The 16,210-nt window shown below is 48.9% G+C and overlaps 3 protein-coding genes across 3 annotated transcripts; all 3 read right to left on the bottom strand.

Moving 5' to 3' along the window:
• Positions 1-177: 177 nt before the first annotated feature.
• On the bottom strand, positions 178-3,495 carry pdeB (3',5'-cyclic-nucleotide phosphodiesterase PDE2; the record flags this gene model as incomplete). Its single annotated transcript, XM_032047091.1, has 5 exons — positions 178-2,222; positions 2,291-2,457; positions 2,510-2,572; positions 2,631-3,228; positions 3,291-3,495. The coding sequence occupies 5 exons, from the start codon at positions 3,493-3,495 to the stop codon at positions 178-180; spliced, it is 3,078 nt and encodes a 1,025-aa protein (XP_031900473.1).
• A 4,112-nt stretch (positions 3,496-7,607) lies between these two features.
• Positions 7,608-13,108, bottom strand: BDW43DRAFT_82834 (DNA-binding E3 ubiquitin-protein ligase SNT2). The gene is made up of 3 exons (XM_032050570.1): positions 12,236-13,108; positions 11,632-12,115; positions 7,608-11,578 (listed from the first exon to the last, which is right to left on the bottom strand). Exons 1-3 carry the CDS (start codon positions 13,005-13,007, stop codon positions 7,693-7,695), a joined length of 5,142 nt encoding a protein of 1,713 aa, XP_031900472.1. The 5' UTR covers positions 13,008-13,108; the 3' UTR covers positions 7,608-7,692.
• A 1,056-nt stretch (positions 13,109-14,164) lies between these two features.
• Positions 14,165-14,834, bottom strand: BDW43DRAFT_275688 (uncharacterized protein). Its single transcript, XM_032041882.1, has one exon. The coding sequence runs from the start codon at positions 14,656-14,658 to the stop codon at positions 14,491-14,493; it is 168 nt and encodes a 55-aa protein (XP_031900471.1). The 5' UTR covers positions 14,659-14,834; the 3' UTR covers positions 14,165-14,490.
• Positions 14,835-16,210: the final 1,376 nt, after the last annotated feature.

Below are 16,210 nucleotides of genomic sequence, written 5' to 3'. Positions count from 1 at the left end.
GGTCGTGAACATCATGCAATTCCATCGTAATTCCGAGTCATCAGCCAATGCCACCATTCATGAGCCCATTACCCATCCCCCCATTGATTCCACATGAATCCCAGCCATGAACACCTTGAAACCATGTAAAACAAACAGAACATTGATCGATGAAATCCTCTAGAGGGGGAGATACCATCATGATTCACCGCTCAGTTCGGGGTGGTGAGAATGATGGGTTTTGCGTTTCCAGAATGCCAATCGAAGGCGACTTCGCCGTTTCAGCAGCTTCCGTGATGGCTGCTCTCCACCGCTAGATCCATCCCATTGCTGACCACTGCCTTCATGCCTTGGGCTTCCAGGTTTGTACGCAGACTGTCCAGGATACCCGTGGCCATTTCCCTTGTCGGAGGCCATAACAAGGTTCCTATTCGTCTCATCCGACTGGGAATGGGAAGTATGGCTAGACTGTGGAGGATTACCCTCCGATTCTCGGTCGATATTGGAAGAGCCTGGGCGAGCGTCGCCTCTATCGCTTTCACGATCGCTCCTAGTACTGCTCTCCTGGCTAAAACCATTATCCTCGCCGTCGTCGACAGTAAGGAAACTGGTCGCGTTCGTCGCGGGGGAGATAGGCGTCATGTTATTGCTATAAGTACTAACGCTGTGGGTTCGAGTACAGCTATTCCGCTGGGAGTTAGATGGCCCCGATGTGCGCCCCGATGAGTTGGTATTTGCGTGATGGCGACGGTAGCTGTGCGGCCCATTCCGTGAACTGCTCGGCCTTTCACCTGTTGTCTCCCCCGCACTGTGGCGGGCATTTGAATGATCCTGTGTGTCTCCATCCTTGTGTGAATTAGCGAAAATGACAGCAGCCAGAACCGAGGGATCCCTTGAAGAGCGGTTTGCGTCAAGTGAAGGGTGATCGCCAACAGCTCTGTTGGATGCTTCAGAACCTGCCCGGTTCCTATATCTCTCGGGAGACACGCCTGCGACGGAAACCATGGTAAGGTCCGGCACAGCGTTGGAAGATTTCCGCGACGGTGTTTGCGAGGGCAAGGGGCTTCCAGTTATGTCCATTGAAGGACCGGGTGTATCTGGCGATACAACAGGACTGATAGTATTCTCGTTGTAGCTCCCACACGAGGCCCCAGAATCCACAGACGAGTGAATTGGACCAAAGTAATCTGTTTCACGCCGGCCACTCCCTTCAATAGTTGGGTATGATGGCTTGGCAGGGGTATCCGGACCGGTCGTGGTCAACGGTGCACGGAGTCCTCTAAATCCTTTCAAGCTCGATGCTGGACTCCGAGTACAAGGAGAGACAACGTCCTCGGGGCTACTCTCGTCCTGTAAAGCCTCCCTCCGTTTCTCCAGATCAGCAAGGTAATGCCATCTGGATTGGTTGTTTCGAATATGCTCAACAGTGAACCGCATATCGGGTAAGATATCCGCTACACCCTCGAACAAAGGAAGAGCAAATATTGACATAAAACCGATCTGGCCTGTGGCGAGTTTGTATGTATTGCCGAGTTCCGGTGGCCCGCCGAACAAAGCGGTTTCCATTCCCACTTCCTTCTCCATCTCACCCTGATTGGCGAACTCTTCCTGCAATATCTTGGTCCATTTTTCAGCCACGTCCCACGGCCGTGCCACGTTACTAATGTCGGCGCACTTGATCAGCAGACCGCAAAGGAGGGTTTTGTACATCTCGAGATCCTGGGGTTTCCATCCGTCAACAGTCTTGCTGTTCTCATAGAACTTCTCCTGCAACGACCCGAGTCGCTCCATGAACTTCTGGTGCACACCCATATCTGTTGCTAATATGGAGCTGATTAGTAACTTGCGAATTTGCTTGTCTTTGAATGCGGAGGGCCAATAGCGGCGCAAGATCTGGGAAAAGGCAGCACAGTGGAATGCCTCCAAAACCGAGTTGTCGTTGTAGAGTTGTGCCAGCGGAGCGTTGAGTTTAACCAGGAAAAAGTTGTTCACTCCAGGATGGCCCACATCATGGCCAATTGCCGATATCAACAGAGTTAAAGTATCGAAGGGTGTAAGAAGAGAAGCAAGAGGTGATTTTGTGTCAAAATCTCGTGTAACCGACCCATAAGGGGGTAGAGCACCAATGTGAAGAAGGAAACAAAATACGGATTGCAAGACATCAATGGCATGGCGAAAGTTATGGTAGAGGACAAACGAGTTATAGGATGCGCGGCATGCGACTAAGAATGTCCGAAGTTCACCTAAGGCAGAAGAGCCGTACCCAATCAGCTGCCGCGGCATGTCTTTACGGAATTGAACATTCACTTACCTGGCGTCAACTGCCACTGTTCCAAATTTGGCATGGTGAAAGCATGCTGAAGTATTTCAGAAGCCCCCAGCACGAGCTCATCATCTGAAAACTCATGGGCGGTAAAGCTCCAACTCCCAATCTGTTCTTTAACGAGCTCTTCACGCTCGGGGCTTATATCTAATTCACTGCTTAAATCGTGAGTTGGGAATTCGGTTTTATAGGTCCTGGCGTACATACCGGTCCTGAAATTCTTCTATCACTTCTTCGGGATTGCAAATGCCTTTCATAAGCTTCGACACCCTACACAATGCAGCGCATGAGCATCTTCGACTTTGAGATGGAGATCAGGGGGACTTACATTGCTTCTCTTAGGTAGGCATAAGGCTGTTCATCATGAACGCCTACCCAGGAATGCTTGCGCAACTTTTTCCTGGACATAAAGCGCGTCTGTTCTTTGAGCGCTGATTTGCGAGCACGGAAGGCATGGACTACAAGGCCCTGTATTCTTGCGCTGCTCAGGGGCGATGTTAGAACATCAACGGCTCCGGCATCTAAGCATTTCGATATCTGCTGAAATTCGGAAATCGTCCCATTGCGCTGAGGTTCCACAGGGACACTACTGGGGACCTGAGGGGAAGAACGCAAGATAGCAACTGGGATAATTAGATTTGGGGACTCTTGAACTTGGATGTCGGCCGACAATCCTGACAGCAATTTCAGATTGTTCGCTCCCTCGCACTGGGAAGAAAATGTGAAGCCGCGGCGCAGCGACGCCGGAGATGGAGGGGTTACCTCAGGCCACGAACCACGCCCGCTTTTACGACACGATAAGCCAGGATCTTCCCCAGATAAGTCGACGTCAAAGAATGCGAAGATAGGTATACATGTGGCGATGGCATCGTCACTGAGTTGGGCGAGTTTCGATGCGAGAGATGGGCCGACATTACAAAGGTAGACTATATTGGAGTCTCCAATCAGTACCAGGAACCATGAGGCACCAGATGAACACAAGACATACTTCGTTTACAGACCCCCAGCAGAACATCCACATCCGATCGGAGTGACTCGGGCTCGTCGGGAAATATAGAGGCACTTGTATCGGAGATGTTTGAGAAATCGGATGAGCTCTGATGCACCCACCGTTCTTGGGCCACACGACGATCGATATACACAGCCGAACATTCGACGCCATCCATGCTGTCGACTAAGTTCGGCACACCCATAGTTCAGTATCTCCCCAATCCGAAGCCTGGTCACGAGACAAGAAGTGAGATAGGGAGATAGAAGAGAAAACTATTATCCACCCAGTCCGAACTTGGTCTCATATGGCTATTACCAAGTTAATCGTGTAGGTCGCTGCTGGGGTGATTACAAGAAATCAAGAGGGAGGAGAAAGGGGAGGGGAGAAAGAGAAGGAAAAGAGAGAGAAAACGAGCGGCTGGCAGAGTATATAGCGAAGGTCGCGGGAATACGGTAGGTTCACTGTTCAATGTAAAAGGAGAGACTGCGAAAGGGAGAAGAGAGACGACCCTAATCTTTGTTGATTATATCGGGTCAGCAACCATCCGCAAAGTTCTGGTGATGTAGTGTATGTAGGCGACACGGCGAAGCCAGGACGGAGACGGCCAAAGAGCACTGCCACCAGGAAACCGGGGACCAAGAAGCAGCTACAGGTGCGCATTCGAACAATTAATTGTTCGCTGTAGTTTTCCACTGGGATTTGATCGATTGCCAGCCTGTCTAGGGTGCAATACCTGCCCAGGATCCGCTTTCCGAGACGTCCAGTTTTCTGTTCCACATGCAAGCCTCCAGATGGCAATCTACCGCGATCGCCACATACACGTACACGGGATCCACTCACGTTTGGGGGTTGGCGAAGGTCAGAAAGTCAAGTGAGAGAAGAGACCGAGAAAGAAACACGACGACCAGGTGTGGGCCAATGGTTTGATGCTGTGCTGTACTGCACTATCCAAAGTCACCGCCGGTAAAAAACACTTGAAGTGCACCCCACGGGATCGCGACACATATAAGATTCGCCGATATCAAGGACGATAAAATTCGAGGCCCAGAAGCGGGAAATCTTAGGGCGTCATGGTGGGCCACGGGCAGGGCCACACGGAGAAATGATGACACGAGACTCAAAAGGTGACGAAGGGAAGAAAAGCGTGCGGTCGCCAACGATCGACAATCAGAGCGGGTGTTAACAGAGTACAAGAAGGTTGATCAAGCGAAGAAAAGGCGATGGGGGAAGGGAACAATACTCCGACACCAGGTGAAAGACCGAACGTTGAGAGTTACGGTATGAGGCTGGTTGAGTACTTGTACAAAGGGGGGGGCGCGGAACAGGAAGTTGTGAAAGGAAAAATAAAAGAAAATAATTAAAATAATGCGAGGATAGTCAATGATATTGTTCAGATAGGAAAATAAGATTGTCACAATAAGGAAGGGAAGAATGAAAAGAAGAAGACGACGAAGATGAAGAAGGGAACGAATTCAGGGAGTGGGAAAGAAGAGTGGAGGATGAAGTGGATTGATTGAGGTTCTTTGGGTAATTCCGATCCAAGGGCCCTATCGGTTGGCGCAAGTGTAAGTAAGTATAACAAACTCTGGAGCAAAGCACGAACAGTCAGTAGCAAGGTTAGTTTCAGGTGAATTTCGATAAGTAGGGCAATGGAAATAGAAGAAGTTGAACCGTCCAGTAGGAAGTGCCAGCGCCGGGAAAGAGGCGTGGGCTTTGTGAGACTGACTTCTTTTTTTTTCCCCTTCGCTCAGGCTTTCTTCCAGACTTCCAGAAGGTCGCGGCACGGCGGGTATGGGCGTCGTCAGAGACTCGGCGATGGGGCCGATCTGTAGGTGTAGTCAGGTATTCATTACATACGGAGCGGTATTGATATGGTATCCGATGTATGGTTTCGATCCTCCGTTGTCTGAAGTACTATTAATATAATCGGACTTTAGTTATTAATTTAACCAATCATTCAATTAGTTGCTCTATCCTAAGATACATATATATGAGTATATAGGTAGAATCTAGATATAAGTATAACTATGCATTAAATGCTCGTCACCAGAGCCAGAAACACAAAGACACCTCCAGGATCCAAGGTTTGGGATAAAAGACCACAGGTACCAATCAGTGCGATCCCTACTCAACCGGACTAATCACCCAATTTCTGCTGATCACTTTGGATGTCCAATCCCGTCTCAGGCAGCATGTAAGGAAGAAGGCTAGAAACTCGACAGAACTGAGCTGAGCCACAAATTGAGGAGACACGAACGCACAAATCGCAATTAATTATGTGGAAAGAAAAAGAACAAGAAAAATAGAAAAGAACAAGAAAAATAGAAAAGAACAGAAAAAAAATTGAAATTACAATGAAAAGTGACCAGAGATAAAGTGAGCGGAGAGAGTGGAGAGAACGACGCTTAAGCAAGCGATCTCATTAGCTCCTTTCAATCTCCGTGGGTTTTTCTAGAATGCCGGCTGGATGTGCTAATCATCCATTGAATCTGTCGATGAAGGATCGTAATGTTTGATTACTGGGTGCATTGTTACCGGGCGTGTTTTGGTACATACGTCCCTTCCTGATTAAGATCATCTCTTCTACCGGCTCTCTTTCCCTTCCTTTTTCCTGCCGTCAAATTAAAAAGGAAAATAAAGAAAAGAAGACAAGAGGGAAAAGAAAAATTCAATAAATATATACGCTTTTATTATAAATCGGCACGCGGATATATGTAACTCTGAGAATCGAAAAAAATCCTTCATATTCTTCTAGAACTTCCATGCGCATGGCACCCAACATAAGCACCTTCTGCGCTGTAAGGACTCGTCCTCGCCAAAAAGGTGGCAACCAACCGCTGACGTCGTTTCCCACCACAAGAATGTGGCTCCTATGATGTGATGGATAGTCAACCGAACAAATGAACGAGAATAACCAAATTTTTTATCCTGCCTCAACCGTTTGTGACAGGTGGCAAAGGTTGCGCACCAACCCTCCATACAGCCTCTTACGTGAGTTAGGTAACCTTCCTTGAATAACCTTACTCGGGATTTTCTGGGGAAGAAAGAATTCCATACAAATAATTTCCATTCGGCAGAAGGTCATCGGCGCCGGTTGCCTTACTGCCTCTCAGCCTTTTGCGAAAAGGTGAATGGAAATCCCACCGTGTCCATTCGTTCGGGGAACCCACCAATGAGGACCGCAGGTCCCCACTGCCATGGGTTTGTCACATGGTTCCATTCTATATAAAGGAAAAAAGTACTCCCACTGCAGTCTCCCCAGTGAGTGTGAAAAAGAATGATCTTGGAATGTCGGTTCATGCATTCCCTTCAAGATCGACGCGAGGTTAAAGTTCTGATTGTGTATGCAAGGAGGGAACACCGTACATAGATCTATATACAGATATGTACATTTTAAATGTGAGGTACTACAATGTTCCCACCCAACTGCAGTACTCCGTATATAAAATTGTATTAATTACTATATGCGCCAGAGAGACATCTTCCGACATAATCAAAGGGGGGGGGGAAAAACCTACTAGATCGAATCTCAGGTCGGTCCTTGATTCGAATCCGTCTCTAGTGTGAGTAACTAACCTCCGACTAAGTGGGAATGGTCAACCTAACTCTGAGCCCCCATATAAAATTAACAACGGAAAGCAACACTAATAAGCACTAACCACTTAACACAATCCTTCCAGTTTGCCTTTATCTGAGGCTCAACCGCAGGCAAATCAGCGACCAGTGATGATCCCCTGTCACAGCGCATTGCATCAGCTGTTCAACTGCTCGGCTTAATGATCAGGTTCCCTTCGTTTTCCATTAGTCCCTCGCGTCCAGGATCGTCCCCGTCGATCTATACCACCAAAGACAAAAAAAGGGCACTGAAAGAATGTTTGTGTTTCTTTCACCAACCTAGTATAGTATTATCATCGTAGTCAGTATTTACCCCGCTTCTCTTCTTCTATCAAGGGTTCGGTTGCCTGCCGATGGTCCAATGAAACCTCTCAACAAACGTGATTTCATATTGACGACGATACATCTGAAACCGTGAAACGCAATTCTGCAATTCTCAACGCTAATAACATGAAACTCCCAGTCCATGCCACCCTAAAATTGTTCTTGGGCCATTGCAGACAGTGGTGTAACCCAAATATATCATGCTCATAAAGGTAGAAACCAAATCGTAGAGCAAAACAGAAAGGACGAAAGAAGAAAAATAAAGAATGCATATAGATAGAAGGGAACATAATAACGAATTAATCTAGAACCACGCTGATGGCAGTACCCCAAACCCCATTTTGAAATGCCACCCAGTCCAAACAACACAAAAGAGAAGAGAAAGAAAAGAAAGAAAAGAAGAAAATAAGGATATATCATACATCGCCTAAACATCCCTTTGGCATGGAATCTTAAGATTTTAAGAGAGTAGATTCTTTAGAGATGGGCTGGCGCTGGCGCCAGAGCCACCATTTGTCCCATTTACATTCATGTGCCTGCTGCTGCTTGTCGGACCCGTGGGCGCAACGACAGGTGTATCATCTAACTTGACTGGTGGGGTCCGGCCTCGAAGATCAACATGTGACTGCGAAACTGGGGGCGACTGCGTTGGCGCACTGAGAACGCGGTCAACTGAGTAGACACGTGCCGGTGGCCCCCCGTTCAATGCGCTAAGAGAGTGTTGTGGAGAGTGCCGAACCATCGTTGAGTGCACATCCGGAGGTGACGCCGATGGGGCGTACGGCCTAGGTCCTGCCGGGTGAGAAACATGGGGTGAAGGTATAGACACAGGTCCATAGGGGCTCTGGTGAGAGGGGAAAGGCTGAGGAGGTGGGGGAGGATGAGCTCCGCCTGTATAATGATGCGGCGGGGCATGGTGTGGAGGAGTTGGTTGGAAGCCATTCATATGGTGCGGCGGTGGTGGAGGTCCTCCGCGGTAGCTAGCGACTGGAAGGCCATTGCGCAGCTTATCCCCATAGTCGCTGGGACGTTGTTCATATCCCGGGTACCATTCAGGTCCACTAGGAGGCGGTGGGCCAAGAGGCCTTGGTAGTACCCCGGTTTGAGGATGGGCATGAGGCCCGTAAGGGTGGCTGGGATATTCTGAAGGAAGACGGGGAGCGGGTAGGACTGGCCGTTGAGCTGAATAGGGAGATGGCCGAGGCTCCGGAGAGGGTTGGGCTGGTATCTGCTTGAGATGACACTTATGGCACTCGTACGATTCCTGATTTGGCTGGCCCAATGATCCCTCAACATTGCTCACTGAACCATTCCTATCTGCGGGGCCGTATTCACCGTTGAGTTTTGTGAGAGTATGTTGAGAAGGGTTCCGATGAATATATGGTGGACTTGCCGAGGTCGCAGGCAGAAATCTGGTTTCGTTCGTTCCAACTCCGTTCAGTAGAGATGGCCTGTGGTCAACAGTCGTCGTTCGCCGTGATTTGTCAATAGACCACCATCGAGGGCTGTAAGCGGTGGAACAACGCGCACATTGTCGCGTTGCATCTGAGCTTGTAACCTGAACAGTTGCATGATTTTCGGAATCAATAGCCATCTCATCCGTAGCTTCCTCGGGACTCGCCCTGGTATTCTTGTGGGTATCCTTCGCTGTAGGCGGGGGAGCTGCCACGCCATTCACAGTGGATGCCCGTCGGTGTCCGGCCGGCGTCACATTATGTTGGGATGCACTAACAGACTGCTGAACGTACGCCGCTCTGCGAAGGGTCCCAGTCAAGGAAAGGTCCGCTTGCTTGTAATTTTGGACAAATCTTTGGAGTGTGTTGATACCCTCTTCCTCTGTCGGCTCACTTGTTGCATGAACAACAGTCGGAATTGTGTGATGAGGACACCAGATTCCCGCGGAGGCCACTCCTACCTCATCTTTAAGTCGTACACTATTCACGGTATCTCTCCTAGAGCTCTTAACAGGTGTGATATCGAAGCCAAATGTGTACTGCGCCTGGAATGCACATCCGACATGGAACTGGGCATTGCAGCCGCTGAAATGGCATGGTACACAGGCACCTTTGTTCGATTTGCAAATCCTGCAAACCTCGCGGTATTTGTCTGCAGGAATGAGTGCAAATCCTTCAGCTGGCTCAAGCTCTTTGGAATTGGCAAACTTGATCTCTGGAGTCCAAACAGCACATGTCACATGGACCCAATTGTTCCCATCAGTCCGCTTCAGCGGTTCACGGGGACCGATCGGCTTGCCTACAGCCTCTTGTCTTTGCCGATATAGTTTGATAGCCTCGCTAACCATCTCTTTTTCCAGCCTTTCTTTTTCTCGATCTCGTTCAGTCTTCTTCTTGTGTGTCGACTTTGGAGCTTCCATTAATTCATGCTCCGTCCAGGTCACGGGGCACAGAACACACTCGTAGCAAGTCGAGAACAATGGATTCCTATCATTGGCACACATATCGCACAACCATTTAGCGCAGTTCCGCGAAGGGTTGACTCCGTAGCAGCTTCGATGAACGGTTAGTCGACAGTCCCTGCAAGACAGATGTTGGTCGCCTATAGGTTCCATCTTATTACAAACGGCACATGGGAGTGTCTTAGCCTTGGGTGGATCAGGGACGATCGGTGCCGGTTCTGGGGCCTTTTCAGGAGCCGGCTTCTTCTTCGGCACCGGTTCCACCGATGTAGCGGTCGAAGTTGCGGTACTATCTTTATCGTTGGTGCGCCCCTTCTTCTTTGCAGACTCTTGTTGCACTTGAGGGTTGGAGGTCACAGGAACGCCGATAGAGGCCGCAGTAGCCGCAGTCGCACTGTTGATACTGATCGGAGTCTCGGTGGAAATAAGGAGCTGTGTCAGCAATTCTTCATCAACACGACGGCGCCACGACTTGTTGCCGCTTTGAGAAATTTTCTTGGCAACTTCGTCGACATTCTCCCATTGAATTCCATACTTTCTCCATAATAAAGCACATCGCAAGCATAGAGCCACTGTGAGCTGCGGTCCCTTGTCTCGTTGCTTCGATGATGGCTCGCTTGGGGTTGTAGTGCCGGGTGGGACCCCAGGAGCGCGTCGCCACTGGCGCGAGGTCCGCGTAGAGCAGAACTTGCACTGAAAACCACGCTTTTTCTCAACGGCCTTCTCGTTGTCATAGGCGGAATCGTCATGATCATCGGCTACGTCATCCACAAGCTTTGCAGGATTGCTCCGTTTGGCTTCCTTCTTTCCCCGCCTACCTTCATAATTATCCCAGATCAGGTGGCCGCGGGCTGTCTTCTTCCACATATAGTAGAATCGCACAATCTGATAATGCGGTACGGTACCGACATGCTTCGTCAGGTTCCGCCACTCTGATCCATATTTCGCAACACCCTGCTCGAATGCTTTGACCTCTTCGGGGCGCAGATGAGGTTCCTTAAGATCCTTATACTTGTTCATCTGCTTCAATTCTAAGAGAGCAGCCTCAGCATCAAAACTATTGGCATATAGCAGCTCCAAAGCTTTATCCAGGAAGTTCGTCGAATATTTCTCAACCCCAAGAATAGGCGCCAATTCCTTTGCTCTTGCCATGTAGTCGTCGACATATTTCTCTCGATCTGCGGCGCTGAGCTCCGCACCAGGGGCATCGTCTTCACCTCTAGAGGGTATCTGTGTTGCACTAGGCATTTTGAACATTAACTCCGCAGTGCGGACCTGCTTGCTGTTCACGGTAACTGGCTCGTCTTCGCCGCGTCGTACGTATCCAGTTGGCTCATCCATAACCCAATTTGGCCTGTTTGCCTTCTCTTGCTTAGCGGCTTCGAGTGCAGCAAGGGCCTCCTTCGAGAGTTTCGAATCCTTGCGACCCCCAGAGCTCTTCATGTATTTCTTTTTTATATCCGTTGGCTTAACATATTCCACAGGACGCCCAGGCCACGGATTGACGATCGCTTGGAATCGTGGCCCCAGCCGAGAGCTGGCTCGGGGGTATATACGGTCATCATAGTCTAATGCGTCTTCAACACGGCAGTGGATGCCTAGGTAGCGATACGGCCACATCCTGGCCTGCGCGACTTGTTCCTCTGTAGCTGGCCGAATAGTCTCTTCTTCCGTGACGGCAGGGGTGCTACCTGTTGTACCGTTCGCACCGCTAGGCTCCTCCTCCTCCTCTTCCACAACTTCTTCTTCCACGTCCTGTTGAGTTTCGCCAAGGATCGGAGTGTTTCGAGCCTCAAGTTTCCGCTCTTGAGCACGACTGCAGGCTGCACAAGCCCAAGCGAATCCTCGAGCAGGCTTCTTAGTTAGAACAGGCCGTACACAATACATATGATACGTATCGTGGCAAACAGCGCAATCCACAGAATCAGTACTATATAATATGAGTATACGACACCATTGACTCCTAAACATGATCATACGTACCTCGCAGCGTATAGACTGCACCGCTTGCAGGTTTTAACCGCACTAGTCAGTTCTTTCCGTTTGCCAATCTCGACAAGAACAAATTTCCAGCGTTCGTCAAGGACCCTCTTGACATTCGCCGGAACATTTATTACTCTCTTGGTAGGGATGACCTCATAGTATCGATGAATATACCTGTCAAACATCTTGTCATACCAAAAGCTGTCCCGGGTCTTCCTGTACTCGTTAAGATCATCAATCTCCGAGATATGCTTGATTTGGCATTTTCCACGTAACGAAGTAAGCGGACATGTATCGGAATGCATAGATGCAAATACTAGTCTCGTATCTGCAACCTTGCGTTGGATATCACGTGGCCTGTAATACCAATTAACCCGCACCGCCTCAACGGGACTGGAGGGCACATCCTTGTTCGGAAGAAATTCCATAATACGTGCCAAATAATATGGTTCTCCCGGAGGTTCACAGATGAGGTAAACGTGGTCTGTATTGAAGTCTCAGTATCGTTTATAATCTTGGACTCATTTCATTATTGATTGGTGGAACAACCCCCCCCCCCCGCCCCACATAAAAAAAAGAAAGCCAGAAAGAGAGAGATACTGACCGTTTACGGAAAACGTTGTGCCATCGTCAGCTGTTATTTTACCGTCTTCTAAATAAGCGCCTCGGCTCTCAAAAGAGACCATATTTGAATTGGAATCATTTTGCCCTTGGCTGACGCCGGGAGCCGTGGTGAAGATCTTTTTGGAAGCGCTTCCATTTGCAGAGCTAGAATTCGTAGTACTTGCCGGTTGCTTTCGTTTTCTTGAATTCGAAGACCCGTTGGCTTCTTCTACTTTTGCAGAGAAGGACGATGTACCAGGAATTGCATCTTTAGCAGTGGAAGCGGGACTAGATCCATTCACCGCTGTTTGACATTTTCGAGAACTTGAAGATGGTGCGGGTTTTTCACCATCTGCTTTAGTACCGTTGGCTGAGTTGTTAGGTACGCCGTTACTTCGTTTGGCAGCCTTGGATGCGGGTTGAGCAATTTCCAGGTCCATGTCGATGTCACGATCTTCTGCGTAGTTGGGGCGAGGCGCCGCATTACGACCTCTGGAGCGCGTCCCATAGGGCGCAGGAGTGGCGGAGGTACTAGGCGGCTCCGTACCCGCAACTTCTGGAGTTGAAGTGCCTGCCGTCATGGGTTGAGACAGCCGTTCGTTGAGGGTGGCAAGCCCTTGGGGGGAGGCAGAGTCGGCAGAACCCGTTCGGGAAGACTGGCCAGGGGTGGGCATGCGACGTTGACCCGCGGCTGTTGCTGCAGCGGAAGAAGAAGAATTGAGCCTCACGTGGTGTTGCTGCGACTTCTGGGGCGGTGACCTATCCGAGGCCATGGTCAACCCTCAGACGCGACAAAAAGAAAAGCTAATTTAGGACGAGTTGGAAAGTGTGATATAACCACCCTAAGCGGTGGCGTCGAGGGCTTGCAAAACTGCTTAGGACACGGTGAGGTAAAGCTCAGCAACAAGCCGTGACGGTTAGTCGAGCCCACATAGGTGTTGAGTTTGAAGATAAGTGGAGGTAGTGATCGAAAGGATTAACCGAACCTCAAAAGAAAAAAAAGAAAAAGTGGAAGGAAAGAGAATCCCCTGTAATGCGGTTTGTCCGCAGGAAGGACTGGAAGTATCACTCGATGGAGAATCCCCGTTGTCAGTAGTGACTTTCCACTTTTTCTTTTTTTCCCCTGTAAAGGGTCCTCTAATTCCCGCAAGGGAGTGGGAAGATCTGTGTTGTTGCCAATGTTAGAAAACGAAATCCACCAGATGGGCGGGAGTATCAAGATCGACAGGACGCCCCGACGATGACAAGGACAGACTACTAAGCGGGCGTGGTAGAAGTCCGTGGAAAGACGGAACACTAATATGTGGAAGATGTACAGGCGCAGAATGTGATAAGGTGAAGAAAATATAAAAGTAATCAAGGAGGCACGGGTGAGAGGAAGGAAAGGAGAGACAGAAAGGCCGCTGAAGCCCGTCAAAATAGTCAAAAGAAGGTAACGGCGGTGGAAAGCAGAACAAGAATCAAGCCACTAGGGCGGACTCGTGGGGTGAGCGCTCCAGGTAGCAAATGGATCAGTCCAGGTAGTAACCAGCAGGACGGAACTAGTTAGTAGTTCGGCCGTAGTTAGAAGGTTTGGCCAGGGCTACCGAAACGAAGGGAGCCGAGGTGATATAGGCACGAAAAAGGGAGAACGGCAGAACGGGTGAGGGTTGACAAACATAAGTAGATTCGGGAAGAGGGAAACAGGGAGAGGGAGAAGTGGGACAAGAATGGAAAACGCGACAAGCCCAGAGAAAGAGAGTAAAGAAGAAGAGAGAAGAGAAAGAGACAAGAAGAATCAGGAAAGCCGTCCAGGATCCCGACCAGTCCACGTCCTCGCCCCTAGTCCCGATATGTTAATATGACGGATCCTCCATCCACCAAGAACCAGAGAAAATCGCGGTTACTCTCCTTTCCCTTTCGTTTATGGGTTTATTACATGGCCCAGTGTCCCAGTGCTTTGGCTAGTCTTCCCGCGCCGCTAAGGTTTTTTTTCCCTTTTTTCTTTTTTTCTAACATGGGGGGGAATGGTGGTGGTGCCTATAGTATAACCACTACATTTGTTCCCCTTACTCTCTCGAGGCGGCGTTGTGGCCCACTGTGTGATCTACGGTAGTTACTAGGTTTAGCGGGAATACATTTTAGTAATATCACGGATGCTTGTTGCTGGAGCTGTTAGAAAGGGATTGTATGAGCCGAGCGACCCGATGTAAAGAATGAGGATGATGATACCCGAGAGGGGCCATGGGAAGGATCATTTAGGACGAGGGGGGGAGTTCAGTGGAAGGGGATAAAACCAGGAGTATTCATGGAGAGTATTGAAGAGAAGAGGGGGGGCGGACGAAAAGGAAATGAAAAAGAAAAAAAAAAGATGAAAGGGAATAATTGTATGTTGGAATATAAAGATGGACAAAACCAGACTAGCATGTCCGTGGCTTCATTCATATATTCCTAAGTTTGTCATCGTAGAAGAAACCGATAGGCTTTAGGAAAAAGGAAGGGGAGGGGGAGAAATAATCATAATAAAAATGAAACGAAAATAAGGAAGAGGGTAGGGAGTATGGATACACACAATCTGTGGCAGGAATGTTGTCACGTAGGGCAGCGCATGCGCGTTGGATCTTGAAAATCCTAAATGCCAAGTTTTATCGAGGGAAAACGAATGGCCATGCAGGCGCAGCATGTCTTGAAGCGGAGAAGCAGTAGGCTGACCCTCATGGTCATATAATTACCAACTAATATTACAACTGCGCACTAAGAATTATACTAAGTTGTCTGGATCCATGATTCTCCTATCTTCCCGGGAATAAATCCCAGCAGAAGATGGCAAGAATTAATTTTTTTTAAAGTAGGGGTACTCTACGGACGAGCGGTACCGCATTATTACTGCAGGTCACTTTCCTTTTGGAAATCTACCTATGCCCCAGTATTTGCAGAACAACTGACTAGATCTTTCTGGGAGATGATATCATTCGGTGAATAATGGGGTAGCAAGGGAGCTACTCTTAGGAACTGGACAAGTACATATACCGAGAACACAAGGGAAAAATGGACAACGGCATACTAGTATGAGAACGGCCCTTAAGTTGAATCTGTCGGACATGTTTTCCCTTATCGTCGGGTAGGGAGGGTATTATAATAGTAAGCCTCAATCAGCAGCGCCTAGAATATTTTACGAGGGGCGAAGATGCGGAGGGGCGTATTTTGCAGAGTGATTTGTACAACCGAATAGTCAGAGGGCAAGGATGGATACGTATCCTCTGAAAATGGTAAGGTTTTAACTACTACGGACGACCGAAAAACTCGGTTCAAAAACGACCACAGAAAAGGGAGGGAGCATGGTGCAGGTCCCATGGTTCCATTACCTGCAGGCTAGGCGGTTAGTGGTGATTAGCAGCTACACAGTAGATCCTCAATCATGGGGTTCTTTATATGGACTACAACTTATCGAACGCGACAATGTAACCGCTTGGGAGAAAAAAATTGTTGTGTTAAGTACGGACGGGCGATCATAAGAAGTCGGCATTGTTTCGTTCAACGGGCGAGGGGACTGTCCCAGTAAGGTTGAGTTGATGATAACTTCACAATCCGGTGGTTACGGAGGAAAACCCTTAGCGTCATTTTACGAATATGTAGGGTACGGAGGTCTACTGGGGTCTCCCCCGCGAGGGCGGATCTTTTCTGGCTTGTCTTGGCTATCGTACTCTTCCTTAGTAGTATGCAACGGCAACAGTCTTCCCACAGAGTCAATATGAAATTAGTCAGCAGCCTACAATGATTATTATAATTCATGTCAATCGCATTTCCCGAATTCCATATGTCCTGGCCACCAAAAATGTAGGGGTAGTCTCAAGCAGATCGAGCGACTTACGTATGTATCTTAGGTACATGTTGGATCAGATACCACCATGGACTCGGGCCAATAGTAATCACCGCTACAGGACAATAATTCTCCACGGCCGATGATTTGCTGCCCGGTGATTGTCCTGACTTTGTG

Source organism: Aspergillus alliaceus, assembly GCF_009176365.1.
Source record: "Aspergillus alliaceus strain CBS 536.65 unplaced genomic scaffold BDW43scaffold_21, whole genome shotgun sequence".
Taxonomy (NCBI): Eukaryota; Fungi; Ascomycota; class Eurotiomycetes; order Eurotiales; family Aspergillaceae; genus Aspergillus; species Aspergillus alliaceus.
The sequence above is the reverse complement of the archived record's forward strand: the minus strand, read 5'-3'. Positions and strand labels throughout refer to the sequence as shown.